Source organism: Colletotrichum jinshuiense, chromosome 8 (genome assembly GCF_051148585.1).
Source record: "Colletotrichum jinshuiense chromosome 8, complete sequence".
NCBI classification, from domain to species: domain Eukaryota; kingdom Fungi; phylum Ascomycota; class Sordariomycetes; order Glomerellales; family Glomerellaceae; genus Colletotrichum; species Colletotrichum jinshuiense.
In genome coordinates, this window is record NC_139315.1 from 34106 (window position 1) to 52186 (window position 18081).

The 18081-nt window shown below is 45.3% G+C and overlaps 3 protein-coding genes across 3 annotated transcripts; all 3 read right to left on the minus strand.

Annotated features, from left to right (window-relative positions):
* Positions 1-3066: 3066 nt before the first annotated feature.
* EsH8_VIII_000008 (uncharacterized protein) lies at positions 3067-4586 on the minus strand (the record flags this gene model as incomplete). Its single annotated transcript, XM_083269050.1, has 7 exons — positions 3067-3148; positions 3201-3274; positions 3326-3740; positions 3793-4262; positions 4321-4368; positions 4435-4479; positions 4533-4586. The coding sequence occupies 7 exons, from the start codon at positions 4584-4586 to the stop codon at positions 3067-3069; spliced, it is 1188 nt and encodes a 395-aa protein (XP_083128818.1).
* A 5276-nt stretch (positions 4587-9862) lies between these two features.
* On the minus strand, positions 9863-10955 carry EsH8_VIII_000009 (uncharacterized protein; the record flags this gene model as incomplete). The annotated part of the gene is made up of 2 exons (XM_083269051.1): positions 9863-10849; positions 10914-10955. 2 exons carry the CDS (start codon positions 10953-10955, stop codon positions 9863-9865), a joined length of 1029 nt encoding a protein of 342 aa, XP_083128819.1.
* A 3955-nt stretch (positions 10956-14910) lies between these two features.
* Positions 14911-17986, minus strand: EsH8_VIII_000010 (S8 family peptidase; the record flags this gene model as incomplete). The annotated part of the gene is made up of 3 exons (XM_083269052.1): positions 14911-16168; positions 16237-17194; positions 17248-17986. 3 exons carry the CDS (start codon positions 17984-17986, stop codon positions 14911-14913), a joined length of 2955 nt encoding a protein of 984 aa, XP_083128820.1.
* Between the last annotated feature and the right edge of the window lie 95 nt (positions 17987-18081).

Sequence of the window (18081 nt, forward strand, 5' to 3'; positions counted from 1 at the left end):
TCAAGTTAACGTTGGTAACCCACTTCTGGGCCACCCCCACATCTGGGCCACCCAAAAAAGCAGGGATCCAACTACTAACTGTATCACAACAGCAGATCCAAGTGCTGAAGCAACAGGTTGAGGTTGGGCAGGCAAGGAAGAGGAAGAAGGTCCAGCAGAGCCCGAATTCGAAGTTCGCCAACATTAAAGCTGTATATAGGGCGCAAGTGGAAGCTGGCGAAATTGAGGCTATCACAGATGGATCAGACGCATCCGATATATCTAGTGATGATGGCAGCTGTATTGTGGTTGTAGCAGAAGCAATAGATCAATAGGTTGAAATAAATGGTGGTTGTTGGAATGCTGCATTTTTTGGGTGGCCTACACGTGGGGGTGGCCTGGAAGTGGGTGCCCGACGTTACCATCAATTTCAACCTATTGATCTATTTCTTCCTCTGCAACTACAATGCAGCTGCGACTGTCACTAGATAAATCAGACCTAGTTGATTCATCTGTTTAATCGTCAACTTCACCTGCTTCCACTTGCACCTTATATATAGCCTGGATGCTGGCAAACTTCAAATTAGGACTTTACTAGACCTTCCTCCTCTTCCTTGCCTGCCCAACTTCAACCTGTTGCTTCAGCACTTGGATCTGCTGTTGTGATACAGCCAGCTTATAGTCCTTTTCCTTAAAGGCCTGTTTAACCTTCTAGAAGAGCAGCTGTTGTATATTACTACCTTGTTGTAACTGGTTGAATTAGTCAAGTTGGCTCTATAAGTCAACTGTCTTCCTTAGTGTTGACTAAGCTAATGCAGATATATCTACAGCCCAGTTGGGAATAAGCTTGCTATTAGTGGCTATTAGTATGGTAGTATTGACTGTTCTAGTTGGTGTAGAGATATTCTTAAGTAGTAACAGGCTTAATAGAGGGTGGGCAATAGAGATAGGCTACAACCCTATTGCTTTCTAACCACAACAGTACAATACAAACAGCGGGTCGTTTCTACGACTATACTCAGATAAGGACACTCGAATTTGATATGAACTACTATCTAAAATTGCCAGGACAGACAATGGCTCATGATTGGCGGCGGTGGCTTGTTTGTAACCGGGCACCATTCTACATTGATCAACTGTGTATCTCTTCATCATACACTGTCTATCAAGATAAAGATTATAAACAGACTGAGAATCACCGGATCCCTAAGTTCATTGCATTTTTATATATTAGGGCCACTCACGGCGTTATTTGTTTACCACCAGAAGGTAGAGGGGAGTAAACTACAATCGAGCTGCGTATCCTTAGCAAACTTGCAGTCCAGCTACAAGATGACTTTGATGATGCAGCTGTTTTACTTTCACTAGGCCCGAGATGTGTGACTCTTACTCTATCACCTTGTACTAATTCCAACTTCCAACTCACTAAGATGCAGATTGTCCACGGTGACGCATATTGGGAGCCATCGCAGGTAAACAATTGGGACCCCGAGAAAGTTTTAAGGGTGACATTCCTCGTCACCACAGGAAGCTTGACAGGTTTCACTATCATTATGCGAGCTCTGATATATATTGCAGACCTTTTCAGGTCGTAGATGGTGAGCTCGAGATAAATAATTAGATTTTGGAACTCTAGATCATAGAGCATGAGTATCAACTCAGGCGATTGTGGAGGAAACTTGAGATCCAAAAAGGAAGACTAAAAGAGATCAATATCACCCTGAGCAATGAGAACAATATAGCAGAAAGCGTCTAACTCAAGCCTGAAGACATACGAGATCCTGAAGCAGGGGCTGATGATTATTAGAGCACTTACCGAATTAGACAACTGATTTGCCTTGTATAAAGTATCTTAATACATCTTACCCCCGCCTTGTACTCCTTTTATTTGCAGATTGTGGACCTGTAAATCCAGCGAAAAATGAAGCGTTGACGACATATCATCGAGGGGGAGTCACGACTTATCCTATTACAGCAGGAGTTAAAGTGTTGCTCTCTAATGCAGGGATAACATAGGATGCAAGCCAAGGTACAAGGCATATATAAATCAATCAGGCATTAACAGGCCGGAGGTACTTGAACGAATTACAGCAGGATCAATTGTCTACAATTCCGGGATTACTAAAAATAATACTTGTGGATGGGATCAAGGAGGCGTTGCCAGAGCGTATTGCTTGCAACATCAGCGTGTTACTATATCATGGTTGTACAGACTATGTCAACAATTGGACCACACCGAGGCTGTTGCCAACTGAGTAGGTTCAGAGCTATTTGGCCGTACAGAAGTTACTAGCCCCTCTGTGACCTCTATAAGTTTAGACAGATACAACAAGACGGCAAACTAATATATAACTATCAATTTGTTCCCTAAAGTCTAAGCACTTTAATTACGACATTCTTCGCCAAGGGAAAGTGAATTAAATAGACATACGCACCTCCGCCTATCTTTATCTGGCTCCTGTATCTTTTTTAGCCTCGTTTACACTATGTTTCGCTGCATCTTTATCGTTTGCTTCACCTCTTCTGTTGTTCTTTCGCGCTGCTTTATATTCCCTTTGTCTCACTACATTTACATACTATTCGACTGCCTTCTTACTGCAGTTCCTATCCCTTGCTAGAGCCGGAACCAGAAACCGGAGAGGATTATGTCATGTGTATATCCTTCCTGCCGAGAGTCTCCCTTTTGCCTATCCTTACCGACTTACAGGTATAGATTTAGTGGTGCCAGGTCTAGGAATCACAACTCTTCCTTCTGTTTGTAGCTTGCTTTATATCTAATCTGATATATAGAATCCTCAAAATGCATAGCTGCACCCCTTTCTCCTCCTCACGTTTGTATGTTGTTCTTCAATATTGACCACATCTAATCATTGCTTAATCGCTACCCAACTTGACGGTTCCATCCTAACACCAGCTACCCGCCAACAAAGTAGATAGAAGCTCTCAAGCGAGATGCGCTTTTAGAAAACTTAACATACCCGGCGCCAGGTCAACTAGTATTATGGTATTTTCGATATCTCATCGATTCTGATACATTCCACAGCTAAATACCTATTTTAACCCACGAAATTTCTGTTCATTTTTGTCTTACAAATGATACTCTTTTGGGTCTGCAACCTTAACTCCCCGACGTTCCCAGACACCGTTGATATTCATATCCTCTGTACCACTACACATTAAATCAGTAAGAAATCTCCAGTCATCCATTTATGACGACTTACTCGTTTCGCATAATGACAGTAGGCTCTGTCTCTCCAGCTGTGACGTTGGGGTTTCTAAAAACCATGTTTTTTGTCTGAACAATCAGAGTCAGCATCGCTCAATTGAAAGTCTGCATGAATCATACCAGTCCCAAGGAGAGATGAATTGCCGGAGGGCTGACTGAAAGTTTCTCAGCGGGTTCCCGGCCCTCAATCATGGCGATAATGTTCCGGGCCACCACCTGTGCCTGTGCCGCGCCGGGCCGTGCAGCCTTGTGTGCTCCGGTATCGGCAATGTCGCCAGCAGCAAACAATTTAGGGTACGCCAAATCCTTGAACTGAAGCGTAGGCCGTACTTTGATGAATCCGTTGGATGGGTTCAACATAGGAGCATCGTCACTCGGCTTAAGAGTTTGAATAAACGTATTGTTTGGTGTTTGTCCCGTTGCGGGAATAGCCAGGTTTGCCACGAGTTCACGGCCGTCTGTAAGCTTCAGACTGACAGGCTCATCACCTACGAGGCTGCCAGAAGGAAACACGGCGCGCGTTCCGGTGATAAGTCTGTAATCTCAGAGGTCAGCAATGCACCACAAACAACATGAAGTTCACTGACCTGACGCCCAACTCGCTGAATCGAGACTTGACAATTTCATCCAGCTTTGTGTGATACAGAGGCATCAGATGCTTGCGAGAATGCACAACGGTGATCTCCTTGTCGGGGTAAAACTCCTTTAGGTCAGTCGCCATCTGAACACCAACGGCTCCGCCTCCAACTATGACAATAGACGAGGCTTTGGTGACTGATTCCTGATACGAACGAAGATAGTTGACTGAAGAAGGTTTGTCGTCATGTTGCATAGTGCCGGGCGCCGGCAGTCGAGTACCCGTGGTCACAACAAGGTAATCAAATGTAATTTCAGCCGACCCTTGCCAGTCCCGATCAAGAACGACGCTATCCTGGCGAAGGGACTTGGCGCTGGCCTGTATAACTTGGTGCTGTGACGAGTTGGGCGACCCCGCGAACGCGGCAGTGTATGGGATAAAGGCCTTGTGCTCATGTTTTGGTACGACGGAGAAGCGAGGCTAATGAAGATTCAGTCGGCATTGAAATTTAGCGCAGGGATTTCTTACAACGACTTACAAATGCAAAAAGATGATGAAAATGACTGTGCGGTTCAACGAGTAAGATCTATGGTGTGGGCGGCGATGCGTTAACAACGTAATATCTATTTTATTTTCTTCACGGCATGCTTACCCGATGAGATGCTGGCAGTGTAGCTGCAAGCTCTTTGGCGGTAGCCTACAGCTAGATTAGCGACAGTGCTGATCGCAACAGTTGGTCGTAACACGTACAAGCCCGACGTAGGAGCCGCCAAGAATGACAACGTTTTTGAGTGGTTGAAGCATGATATCCAATGACCGAGCAGCTAAGTATGATGCAAGTGTCAACATTAAGATCGTTCTAAGACGAGGGCGATGGAACACGTGTAAGTAAACTGTCCGGTCGGAGGTATCGGACATACGGACACACCGAACGGAAAACGGAGTCTGTGCTCGGGACTAAAAAGTGGTGATAATCCACTGCGTCGGACATGTCTGAGGCACTACTTTCCTAACTGCATCCTGGCGCGGATCCGACAGTCACCGTTCTATCGCATCACATCGCTGCTAAACCCAAGTTTTTAGCAGTTTGCTTACTTCTAACATTCTTTTAGGCACACAGATTGCCTGAGATAAGGAAGGTTATAACTACAGCAGAAATATCTCAAGGCTAGGTATTGTAGCTAGTGGTGTAACTCTGATCGCCGACGTCGGCGTCAAACACCTTCGTATGTGGTTGATCCACCGAGCTCGGAGTTAACCCGTTTTAAATTACGCCGATTGGCTGGCAATGGTCTAGTCGTTGGATCAGATTCGCTCAACCATCAAAACTACCGACAAGCCACATTCTAGACATGAGCTGACAAACCTGGAAGAAAACACGAGACCCTACCTTTCCGCTGGAAATCAAAAGCCCACTTCTTAGCACGTATGAAGCAATCACTTCATAAACATGCCTGATTATGCCGGTATAGGACAAGCTCAGGAAGGCGTTAGACTGATTACTTCCATCTTATCGAGTGCTAAAAGACTACATTGACTGCAGCACAAAGAAAACCCGTTAACACTCGTCTTTTCCCTGAATTGCCAGACTATTAAAGTTTGAATCGGATCAAAAGCCGCACTGTCAACCGACTGGTGGCTACAGACCTTCATGTAGTGTATTGCAGTCTATTGGCGCTCAACGAGTTGGTTCTAACGCAATCAACTTGTGAATAACCCTTCGGTAATTTGCGTCCTTTGGAAGGTAGTATTGTTTTATCCAGTATGGGCCTGGTTGTCTTGTCCCTTGAAGCCTACGATTACGCCAGCCGGATACAAAGCCTTTGCAGGCCTGCTACTGATATTTATCTCTGCATTTCGTCAGCAAAAATCAACACTATTGAATATCTAACCGTGACAAATGGCCACTGTTACTGTAGTCAGCGGTAAAAGCGGCACTATTGCTGACGTGCTCTGGGCTGCTTATGTTGAACCCGCCGCAGATTAATACTTTTGCCAACAATCCAAAAGTGGTCGTGTGCACGTTGGCATCGAGAATATAGATATTGCCTTATGGGAAGTCTCACAATGCCTACAATAGTTTATTATTTTTTAAGAGAATGTCTAATTTTCAAGGCGCAAAGCTCCACGGAATCGCATGTTATAGATTCCCAGGCAAGTTTTCTTTGGAAATTTGAGTATAACTAGGTTAAAACACGAACTATTATGGCAAAGGTCACAGGATTTGTCAAGGTAGTAGATTTCACATGGAAAAGAGACTGAGTCAATTGCTGAAGGGCTATAAGAAATTTCACGTCGCAAATTCAAGCGTGGTTTATGCAAAGCACATTTTGGCTGGTTTCTTTAATATCTAGCCCGCCGTACTACGTCATAACAGTGTCTTGCGATTCTGAGCAAGTGATCAGTCCTGGGGGTTGAAAATCGCCGCGCATAACAGAAAGATCCAAGGCAGGTGGCGTCTAATTGAGTGTCTTAGATGTTGCACAGGAAGGAAGAAACATCGTCGTTCATAGTGCCGAACTGGAGGTTGCTCCGGATATCTGACACTTCTCCAGTAGTAGCAATTTGCCCCCCACCGTTGCGGCATCCTGTGTCGCTGTTTCCAACCGTGTAAGTATATAGATTTATGCGAGAAACATTCAGACCCCTTAACTCACTTATAGAATATACAGTTGTAACCGTTAGCGTTTAGAGAGCTGACTTTGTCATTCAGTCTTCCGATACCAGAGACTATAGCAGGATATTAGTTTCGAAGATAGGTTTTTGCTCAGGGAGAGTATGAACGAACCGCAGAAGCCAAAGTTGAAGTTTATTGAATCGCAGTCAGCCATGCCCTTGTCGCTACAGACGGTGACGCTCTAGCTGATCTGTCTGCTCTCGACCTCCTTAGTCGAAAGCTCGACGGAGACCGCAAAGTCTGCGGTAGAAACGAAGAGAACGGCGATGATAGTCTTGGAGAACATTCTAATAAGTCTTTCAGCTGAAATTCAGTGAAACGTGGTTAGGTGAATGAAGAGAAGTTGTCTGTAAAGAGTGGAAGTGCTGGTGTAAGCTGAAAGATTGTGGTAGTTCTAGAAGCTAAAATTTTGATAGAGAGATGAAATTTCGTGAAGAAGAACACCACCTTTAATAGATTTAAGAAGCACTGCAAAAATTACTTTAGAGTCTTAGACACAAATATAGGAGACTCATCCTCGGAAAATCCATATACATCCAGACTAATGCAGACACAAAACAACATTTATACTCATAACATGTATATTTCTTTCAAAAATTACAGGAGTCTAAAATAATTACAATAATTATAAAGAATACATTAAATCCCATGTAGAAATATCCTGAAAGAGCTCTAGGGCTAAGTTTACGTTCTTAGCGGTTATGCATTGGACCTAGATAGTATAGTGCTAAGAGAGCTAGGTATGTTGGCTGTAGGGCTAGATTGGATGAAAATGGTTTAATTTTAGACTTTGTACATGTAGTTGACGGTAAAGCTTAATGCAGAATTCAGATAAAACGTCTCAATTATGACTCTTATTTATACGCTAAACCATATTAACATTAGTTGTTACAGGTAGGACCCGACAGCTGAACCCGACAGACTGGACTCCAGGAGGTCGAGATTTCGGATCTCCCCGCATCAACAGTTTATCAGTTTCCATACAGGCCACAGGTTGGTTTCCGTCATTAACAGATGATGTGTAGTCTTTTCTCCGTGTCCGACATATTTCAAGAAGGTGTGCTGGTGTTCTACAAGCTACGTGCTAAGCCCTTTAGATGAGAAGGGCTTTAAGTTAACAGTCCTTTGCAAAAGATTCACCCGATCATAGCTCAACTCGCTTTCGCATAACACCCAGGTCTCAATCCGAACCGGTTCATGCTGTAACTGGAAATGATTCAGGCAATATCGATGTCATCATCTTAGAACTTGAGAGGTTGGGGGTTTTTGGCTGTAACCCTAGATCGCATTTCTCAACCATGATACAGATCGTTGTCGGAAATCATCCCACTGCTCAACTCCCTGGGCCCCTGGAGAAACTGGAATAGATTTAGTTAATCTAAATTTATCTATTATAGAAGATATCAGGAGTTCCTGCGACAGGATTTCACGAAATCTGTCACTTCTGCAAAGTTGTATAAGTATCAGGCTACTTCTTATAAGGCCGCAACAGGAATTGTAACTGGACCTACAGGCCCTGAACTAGCCCCAATTCTTGCCTAGTGTATCGTCCGCCGTCTTAGAATGTCAGGATAGTCAACAGCTGTGTGGAAAGTTTGGTAGTTTGCCCACATGACGACATCTCCTTTCTCGACTTTTGGCAACGTACTCCGGCTTAAGCACGCGGTCTTGCATTGGGCTTAGCCACTTCCAGATTTGAATAAAATTATCAGCAATTCCAGGTTTCTCGTCTTTGTTTGATCACAGGAACATCTTCCTGACGCAAATGCCATACACCATGAAGGCTTCCTCGTCGGTGACGGGATTAACCTATAGCATTGGATAAACTTCGATGGATGCCTGTTCATACGATCCCAATTTCCTAAGGCTCAAATCCTCAGTCTTGATTAACCAGGCCAAGACCATTCGCATTGCCTTTGCATTCACCCATCCACTTGTAGGCATAGGGCGCACACTCCACCCTATGAATGATCCACAATATTCTTTTAGTCATCAGTAATGAGGTCGTACATCTGAACGCAGCTCAAAAAAGCAGTCAGACTGGGCTCTGTGACATGGTATACACGCTGCCGTCGTCCAAATGGATTACAATCTTGGGTGGCGCAGGACGCTTCACACAACGCAACGTTGTGAACCAGACTGGATCCTGACCGTACAAAGAAAGGCACGCCAATATGCCAGTGCTGGAATCGGTTATGACCAGCTTCAAACTCACCATTCGAGATTATAGAATTGTGCCAGTCGTAAGAGAGCAGTTTCTTGATGGTTTTGTTGATTATTCCATAATGATCTTCTCACTGATCCACTTTGCTGATGACACGAGCGGTTTCAACTCCTCGACTGCGAGCACATCGCGACATTTCTTTGTGGGAACTGACCGCTGTTGGATTGCATCCAACCAATTGTAAGGGGCTTGCCGCCAAAGACCAGTTTTCGCGTTGAAAGTCGCTAGATCGCCATGCGAATGCACCAACAGCGCTCTTGGATCGAAACGGGTAACAAATTCCCAATGTTTCCTTGGGCGTATGTGCTTCTGGCCCTTGACGACGATAATCTTGTGTGTCCAAATAGCATCTGATAATGATGTGACGTTCGGATCTGTGGGTATCAATCAGCCTGTCTCTATTAATTTGCTCCTATAGGACACTTCCCGCTGATATTGTCTTAGTTTAAATTTTCCAACAACGGCACCAAAGTTGTGATTCTCCTCTCAAGCTTCGCCACCGGGATGACCTCAAAATTGGAATTGGTGTTGATTACTATCGGAGACATCGTGGAGAAAACTCTGAGGAGCTTGTTGACAGGCAGCCCGTACTAAACTAGTAATGCTTTTGCATTGAAGTGGATGCTATTTATTGAATGTCTGGTGAACAAGGTAGCTTTCGTATTGACAGTAACAATTCCTAACTCTGCTCTCCTCTGTTTCTGTTATCTACCTTATACACGATTTCGATATCTCAGCCAGAATTTGGCGCGTTGCCTTGAGCTAACTAAACAATTACTCACCTTCACTGGCAGCGTACCAGTCTCCCCGGTCGAGGTCCTCCATTTTCAGCAACTGTGGATAGATGTGCTCGGCAGACAACTGCAGTGAATATATGCACTTCGGTCGTTGCTTTACGATTAATTGATTATACTAAACCTTAAGAATTTGCCATATGGTCATCGAGTGAGAAAGGTAGCCGTTTCTAATACCGAAACACGATTAGTTGGGGAACAATCATTGTCCCGCTGCTATAATGTCACCGAATATTAACAATGAACGATACAGCCTTTTACGACTTCGCTTAAACAGTGTGCTATTAGATACCATTCAAAATCTTTCATGAAAAACACACTCGTAACCACCGGACCTATTTCTGGTACTAATTTTCGAAAGAACTTTTGTAAACTATTCTTATCCTTAAGACTTATTCGTTGACGGTCCCATATTCATTTGTTGGTCATCTATGTCTTCTTTGGCAGCCATCTTCGCTTGCAAAGCCGCATACATCCGGTTCATCGCATTTCGGTTGAACTCCTCCCCCGTAACCATGGGATACTTCTTCTTCGGGCCTTGTATAATGGCGTCCCTGCACGGTTGGTTGAAGAAGGCCATGCTGAATCGTTCCCCGTAGTAATCACCTTCTTCACATGGCGCTTTGACCCGGTGATAGGTGCTCTTGAACCGGTCGTCACTCCAGCTCATTAGCAAATCCCCGATATTGCACACGATAACACCCGGTCTGATCTCAACCTTGGTCCACTCATCACCGAGGGCATGCTCTGTGACGGTCTCTCGACCTGGGCAAATCTCCAAACCAGACTGCCCAGTTCGTTGAAAAAGCAGCGTCAGAAAGCCCCAGTCTGCATGAGCACCAGCTCGATGATATGTTTTCCCATCGTTGACTTGGGGTGTCTCGTAGTAGTGTAAAAGACGGAGAACAGACTGGGCATCGGGACGGCTGGCATCATGATACTTGATAAAGTAATCGTCCTGGAAGCCGAGACCGCGGGCCAGGCATAGCATCAACTTTTCAGAAATTTCCTGCACACGATGCATAAAATCCAGAGAGCGTCCCTTGAAGTCAGGCAGCAAGTTGTCGTCCATCCACTTCCCATCCATGTTTTCTCCAAATTGAAGCTGGTATGACTCCTTAGTATCCGGGGCGCCAGTAGACGGTCTGACTTGTGACATCTTCTCCCAGCCAACATTACGAGGACTCCATGGCACGGTCGCTTTAACTTTATCGGATAATCGGAAAAAGGACTCGGACACTGAAAACATCTCCTCAATTTCGGCCTCAGTGAGGCCATGTTCCCTTATGGCAAAAAACCCTACGTTTTCAGCAGCCATACAAAGCTGGAAGGTAATCTCCTCGACTCGACTTTCGAAATTGGAAAGAGAAATCTGGTTCACGACCACGTCAGGCTATCTCGATTACAGGAAAAATTAACGAATAGCCGCGGCATACCTCTGGAATATCCCGCTCAATGTATTTCGTCTTCCCCGCCATGATGACGAAATGATGGCGATAATATCAAGCACAGTTTTGTTTGCAGAATTGAACCAAGTATCCAGGAGGCTAATGTTGGGAGCACGTAGACAAATTGTGGGTGCCGTCACTGCAATGGTTTGAAGAACAAAATGTTTGATCAGGTAGTCGACGGGTATGGGTAAGGCTGCGGCCAACATTTCCCCAGTTCCGATATTTCAACCACGGAATTATCCTTATCAATCAACAACTAAGTTTCGGAGGCAATGATGACATCAATGCATTTGAATGTTACATGTAAACTCGGTGAGGGGCTAGGATTGGTGAGTCCCCGCAACTTCTGCCGAGCTTATCTTTTGGCATGGCTGGTCTCATGGAACACCTCTTGTTAGTCAGCATCGTTATTTGTCAAGAGTCATCGGTTATCTCTCTTATCTCTGCACAACTGTATATCTATCTTAGTGGGCTTCCTTGAGCCTTTTAGGCCGTCCGCATTGTAAGACCGAGTAGTATGTATTGAGAAACTAGTGTCTATATTGTAAAATAAAACATAGGCTCTTTTTACGCTATAGTTATACATCTATATCAGTTTTAATATATTTTTGCACTGCATTATTAAGAAGATATTAGCGGGCTGGTTTTGAGCTAATAGGTGTAAAAGGGTGGCCCAGAAGTGGGGGTGGCCCTATGTTCAACTTCTTGAGGAACGTGGGTTTCTTTACAGTACGCTTACAAGGGACGCTTGTAGAACTAGGGTGTCCAACTCACTGCTAAGTCTCAGACATCTGCTTTCGCAATTATTCCCTCCCAAGCAGACCAGCCCCCCCTAAATTCCTCAAGATTATTCACACATGATCTATTCAGTGACCAAACCTTGCTCCACGATACTATTCATGCCAGCGCCGTTTCACATAAACCCGGAACAATACATATAAGCTATCGTAGCAATGCCTCTTAGATTGACAGCTGTAATTATATAACAGTCAACCGTACCCCGTCACGGGTGACTATGGGGACACTGATCGTCTCAAAATGTTATTATTTCCTAAATTTAGCGTTTTCAATCATATATTTAGTGTGCATGCAAGATGTCATATACAAAAAGAATAAGACGACTTCAGCCCAATGCGACCTTACCGTCATAAAAATCCCAGATTCTTCGTTGGGTTGTTTTCACAGACTACCTTAGTATCGTTGATCAAAATATGGAGGTCAACTATTCTGGGTATCATATCCACCAACGCCCTGGTACGCGAGTGTGTTAAACATTCTCACAGGATATGATCCTTCGACGTCGGCGACATGAGCAACATTGGCATCGCTGCCAAGATAGCTGCTTTCTATTGCCCACTTCTGAACAAGAAAAAGTATGCAAAAGATGGACTGTCGCGGTTGCATGACCTTCATAACGCTTTTCTGTGGTCCTTCTCTTGTACCTGCCCCAGAACATGTCTAGAAGCTTTTCTCGTAAGAGTTCATGATACCAAAAACTGCCGATGTACCAAACTCCACTATATGCAGACCCTACAGGTGAACGCACCAAGAGGCAGGATAGCTTTTGATGCCATCGTTAGTTATACATGATCAGTTAGCTCAGTCCTGCTGCTAGACTTTCCAGTCGAAGGTTGAAATGACGATTGACCCCCATTAGAGCTGTAATCAAATGTAGTACCGCCCTTTGTGGATCGATAATCCTGAATTTTGGTCTGCCACCTCCGTAAATATGGCCGGAGGGAGGGTAGAATTCCAACGATCAATCCAATATGTCCGTCTGAAACTGCAAGTGCTTCTATAGAATATAACGAAATTAGTTTAAAAACAACAGTAAAAGAATAAAGTCTTCTTACCCCCTGTATTAAGAGCCGGCTCTGCCGTAAATACTGCCTGGACGACAAACCACCTTGCGAGGGTGATGGAGATGTTGATAAAGCCGATACAAAAAGTAATGCTGGCACTGATTTTCTGGGCCTTTGACATGTTCAATTTGCTGATACAGACAAGTGGAAGGACAAAAACTGTGTTTGTAAGTAAACGATACTTTTATTTCGGATGTTACTTACTAAAGATGTCAGAACTAAAATGGAAAGCCCAGCCAAGATTATCATTGACAACAGTGCAACGAGCGGGGCACGGTTCGGTGTATGACCTGCAATAAGATTTTAGCAATACAATAATAGGCAAGCAAGGGGAAGACAATACCAGTAGCAACCCCACTTGCAAGAGAAAAAAATCATACACATCGTCGTAATAAAACCAGCAACACAATAGAAGACAATGCAGGCTAATGCAATCCTAATCTTGCGTGATCCTTGGCCAAAGACTTCATAGTATAAAGCCAGAAGTGTGCCTTTGTTGAAATATTGTTGAAGGTAAAATGGAATGTATAGGAAATAGAGGGTCTGAAATTTTAACATGTTAGTTTGATGTAAATCGCCTCCAAAAGTCATAGGCACAATGACTGTGGGTGATTCAATTACCTTAAAGACATGGACTGACTCCTCTTCTGTAGCCACCCATTGCTTCATTTCGAAGTCAACATCTGATTCATAGACCCCACGTTGGTATAAAGTAATGTCTACAGCGTTTATCGCGAGACCAGAAGCGAAAGCCGCAAGAATGAATGCATCGCTAAGAACAAAGCCTGCTTTGAGGTGGTTAAGTCGCAAATTGAGCCGGGCGATCATGAGACAGAGAGCGATGCCAATCAGTAGCCACTCGATGGCCTAGAGATAAATTTCAGTTAGTCAAGCCGTTATTTCGAAGTTAAAAAGATGTATATACATACAATAAGTGCCTCTGACTGTATGCCTCTCATCCTCACTTGTAGCCAAAAAGACGGCCAGCCGAAATCGTGGTGACGTGATATCAACTTGGGTTGCCACCTGTGAAATGTGACGAAATGGACGGAAAATACTAGAGGGGGGTGCTTTGCGGAGTGGAATTTTACACTTTTAAACATTTCCATGATGCCAGGCTTAGTTCGCATTGTTCGGTACTTGCCATCCTGTGGCTTTCTTTCAGGCCCCGAGGCTTGAGTTTACGATAAGACTAATATGAATGCATAAAAATATGATTAATCACATTCAAGTTTGGGACGATCAAAAGCCCGTGAACGCATAGATAGACAAAGGAAAGTATTGGTAGGGCTGCTAAGGTGGCGCCTCCACAGCTAACGATAGGCTCAACGCTATTTTGAACCCTTCAATCTCTAAGCCAGTTTTGGAACTTGTTTCAAAACGCAGGTCGCCCAGACTGCAAATAGGGAGGTAGGCACCTCTCAGTCAGACAGGAGGCTATGAGCTATAGTGCCAAGCTAGCTGGCTTAGTATGAAGCGGCGCTCCAAAATTTCATTCAGATGGAATGTAAGCGTCCCCACAAGGCGTTAGTGCAATCGATCACGGCCTGCCCAAGTCGTCATCGTCAGGTTTCCGATGCTAAAAGCATCTGTGTTATCCATTTGCCAAGTTTTGTCTGGTTTGCGTCGCCTCTATATTGTGCCCCTCCTTGATGGCAGATTTTCTACTTCCTTCTAAAATCCACGTCGTTGCGAAACGTTTAAGACAGTGAACCATGGCTCCAAGCAGTACAATGTTTACTAAAGAGCATCCAAGTCGCCATTGCTTTGTTACTTGTTTCCGGTAAGGATCTTGGGGAATGCGGGGTCTTGGGTACGGCAACGATGCATGCATCCCGCGGGGTCTAGCCCTCCGGTCGGAATTAAAAGTGTTTACGCATTCGTCAATGTGCACTAGCCGGCCTTTTCCCAAAATCTGGGAAGATTGACAGGTGATTCATAAAACTCGGTGTTTATTTCGCAGTAACAATAGCGTTCCTGCTCCATTATTTTAGTTTCTGGCACCAACCTGTCGAGTTGGGAATTGCCTCAATGTTGCGTTTCTTAGGAATGCCGTTCTTGATATTAAGATTTACAATGAATGGTGTCTCCTAATTAAAAGCCTAGTTACACTTTTTAATTTACGACGAGAGCCACGGGTTAGGATAACCAGGGTCGGTAATGTTAACACTGATAATCGGGCTGAGCCAACTATCATAGTCATTTTGATCGTTCAGGTCTCCCCCCCATCGTAGTGCTCGAATCAGCACACGGTAATCAGCATTGGGAAGCTGGTAAATAGTACCGTTTGCTAGTTCCACAATACCCCAAGTCCACTCGGTACTGTAGACACTGTATCCACGAAAGTTGATTGATGTCAGCCCATGCGGCATGTCGCCACCATACATTGAGCCAACTAGACCATAACTTTTGACTCCAGCGATATTGTCGAGTGTGTCCAGATCCAATGGGGGTTGGATTGTAGTTTCGTTGGAGAATTTTGTAGTGTTAGAAAAGGCTCCCGGAATGTATCCAAATGATGAAGGAGTGAAATTGTAAGCAGCATTGGAAGCCAGATCAACGGGCACCACCTCAAGGCGAACAAGAGCTGACGGTTGATCGATAAAGACAGAAATAACAGGGTCGTTGTCGGGTGTTTGGGTTTCATTTTCTGCGACTTTCTTTGCGGGAAAAGTAAATACCATCCTGTCGTTGTTGCGTACGCCAGTGTCAGATGAACTTATGAGCGGAAGAACAGGTACGCCTGCCGGGGGCTTTGGATTGGCATCAAGGTTGTTGACATCGCCGGTATAAATATTAGGAAGGTCGCCGCGGGAGTAAGGAATACCAAGATATGGGATGACGAATTCGTCGTCGCCTTCGGTGATCGAGATGAAGCCACTGTAGGTGGGCAACAGCGCAGGGTCGACAAATGGAGGTGTGACAGTGAATTCTACTGTTGCTTGACCGCCAGCAGGTACGGTGACTGAATCAGTTGAGAATGAAACATCAGCATATATGGCGTTGTAGTTGGGAGTCCAATAGAACATCTCGTTGATGTCCCCGCTCTTCGCTTGGGGCAGTGCATTAACCTCTGCAGCTGCTCTATGGCTGAGTGAATAGGTCTTTGGCTCGGACGACTGGTTTTCAATGGTGAAATTTTTTTCAACTGGACCAGCTGTGTCGCGCAAGTTGAATTCTGTGGCTGAAAACACCGTCTCAGATGTCATTGCTCGCAAGATGTTGACCAAGCCAGAACCCTGTTGTGCAGTTGTTGTCAAAATATCATCGCCTTCGTATTGTTTCAGAGGGGTCGCTGACGACTGTAGACGCCTTGCGATTTCCTGGGGCTTGAGATTGGGAAACTTCTGTTTCAGCAGAGCATAGCATCCAGCGAGACTATGGCAGGTCAGTTAGTTCTCTGTCGATTTGGCGAATGTTAAAGAAGAGTTGATGGTGACACTTACTGGGGAGTTGCCATTGATGTGCCAGAGATGACTGCGTAACCCCAGCCATTGGAGGTGACCCAGGTACTGAGAATAGTTCCTCCTGGTGCAGACACTTGGGGTTTGAGAGACATCTCCATGGTCGGCCCAAACGTCGAAAACCACGAGGTGGTACCACCAGTTGGCTGGTCAATCTGGTGTACAGCCTGATCCTGAAAACCCAGGGTGAAGTTTTTCCCTTGCTTAGCAATGCCAGCCAAAATCTTGTCTGCGGCAGACTTCTTTAACACAACAGTGTCAATATCTCCGTTGGAGCCTGGCTGCTCGATAGACATATCGCTGCTGTCGGGGATCCATGACCAAACGTTCTTGAACCCAGAAGAGGTGCCTCGTTCGTCAAGGGCCTCATAAAAGCAGCTACTGCTTCCAGTAACCAAAACGATGACGTTTTCCTTGTCTGGGAAACTAGCAATTGCTTCAGTCCATGCCTGATCCACACATTCACCATTTTCGTCGTCTGCGACAAAAACAGTAAAATGTGCGGAAGCGTTCTGAGGAACCACACGACCATATTCGATGATCGACTCGTCCGAACCGGCAGCGTTGTACATCGTGGCAAAATGAATGTCGCTCACGGAACCAACGGAAATGGCACTGGTATCTTGTGCCGGCGCCGAAGAGACGTACATACCCGAATCACCTTCGTTGCCGGCAGCAATGATGATGCCAATCCCTTGTGATTGGATTTTGGCCAAGAGTGGGGTGTATGGCGAGCCCGTCTCCCAGATAGCTGTCTCACCAATAGACATGCTGATGAGATCCACACCATCACTCGCAGCCTTTTCAAAGCCTTGCATCAGAATGTCATCTGTCACTCCGCCGATGCAACCAAGTACGCGGTATGCATACAAAGTTGCGTCGGGGGCAACACCGACGATTCCAAATCCAACATCTTCAGGGTCCCTAGCCGCAATTATACCTGTAACAATCAGTCAGCTATTATCAATTATACATTTATGGGGTTCAACGCACCAGCAACATGAGTTCCATGACCCCCATCAAGACACGTGGTCAGTGGGTCATTATCGGGCACCGGGTCATTCCAGCCTTCGAAGGCGTCACCAACGAAATCGTGACCCCCTGCAACCTTGAACCCGTCACCGAAGCCACCTCCAAGCGCTGGGTGGCGCCAGTCAACTCCAGTGTCCAGAAATCCAATCTTGATGCCTTTTCCGGTGAAACCTTGAGCATGGACCTGATCAGCACCGGTCATCTTCAAGCTGGATAAGACGTCGCTAGTGCCGTTGATGGTGGCAACCTGCGCTGCATCTCTCAGTTGAATCGGATGAACCCCCACTGGATCAAAGGGATTGGGAGCTTTCGGGGCCCGTCCAGTAGAACCAACAGGAACAGGCCGGTCATAATATCTGTTGGGCCAAACTTTCTTTACCTGAGGCAGTGCCAACAGAGTATTGATATCAGTGTCGTTATTCGCGCTGATCGACAAGCCGTAGAAATACTCCGGATTCTTAAACTCGTGTCTGACAGAGTAATCCAATACATCTTGAGCTCGTCGGTGAAACGTAGAGTGCGCATCCTCGTTCACCCTTTCAGTCCCACGGCCGTTGATGGATGAAGCTGGTTCCAGTTCTATGATAAATCCGACGCTGGATGGCGGGCTGATTTTGATCGAGGTGCCTGTCTTGGCCACAGCAAGGCTGGGGGAGACAAGCGCTGCCGCAACCGCAAGTTCACGGAGGCCGAACTTCATGGTGGTTTAGTGAAATGAGCGTGAGTGTAAAGAATGTAAGGGGCGCAAGACAAAGTCCAAAGCGCATGAGGATTTGAAGGAATAGGCGTCAGACG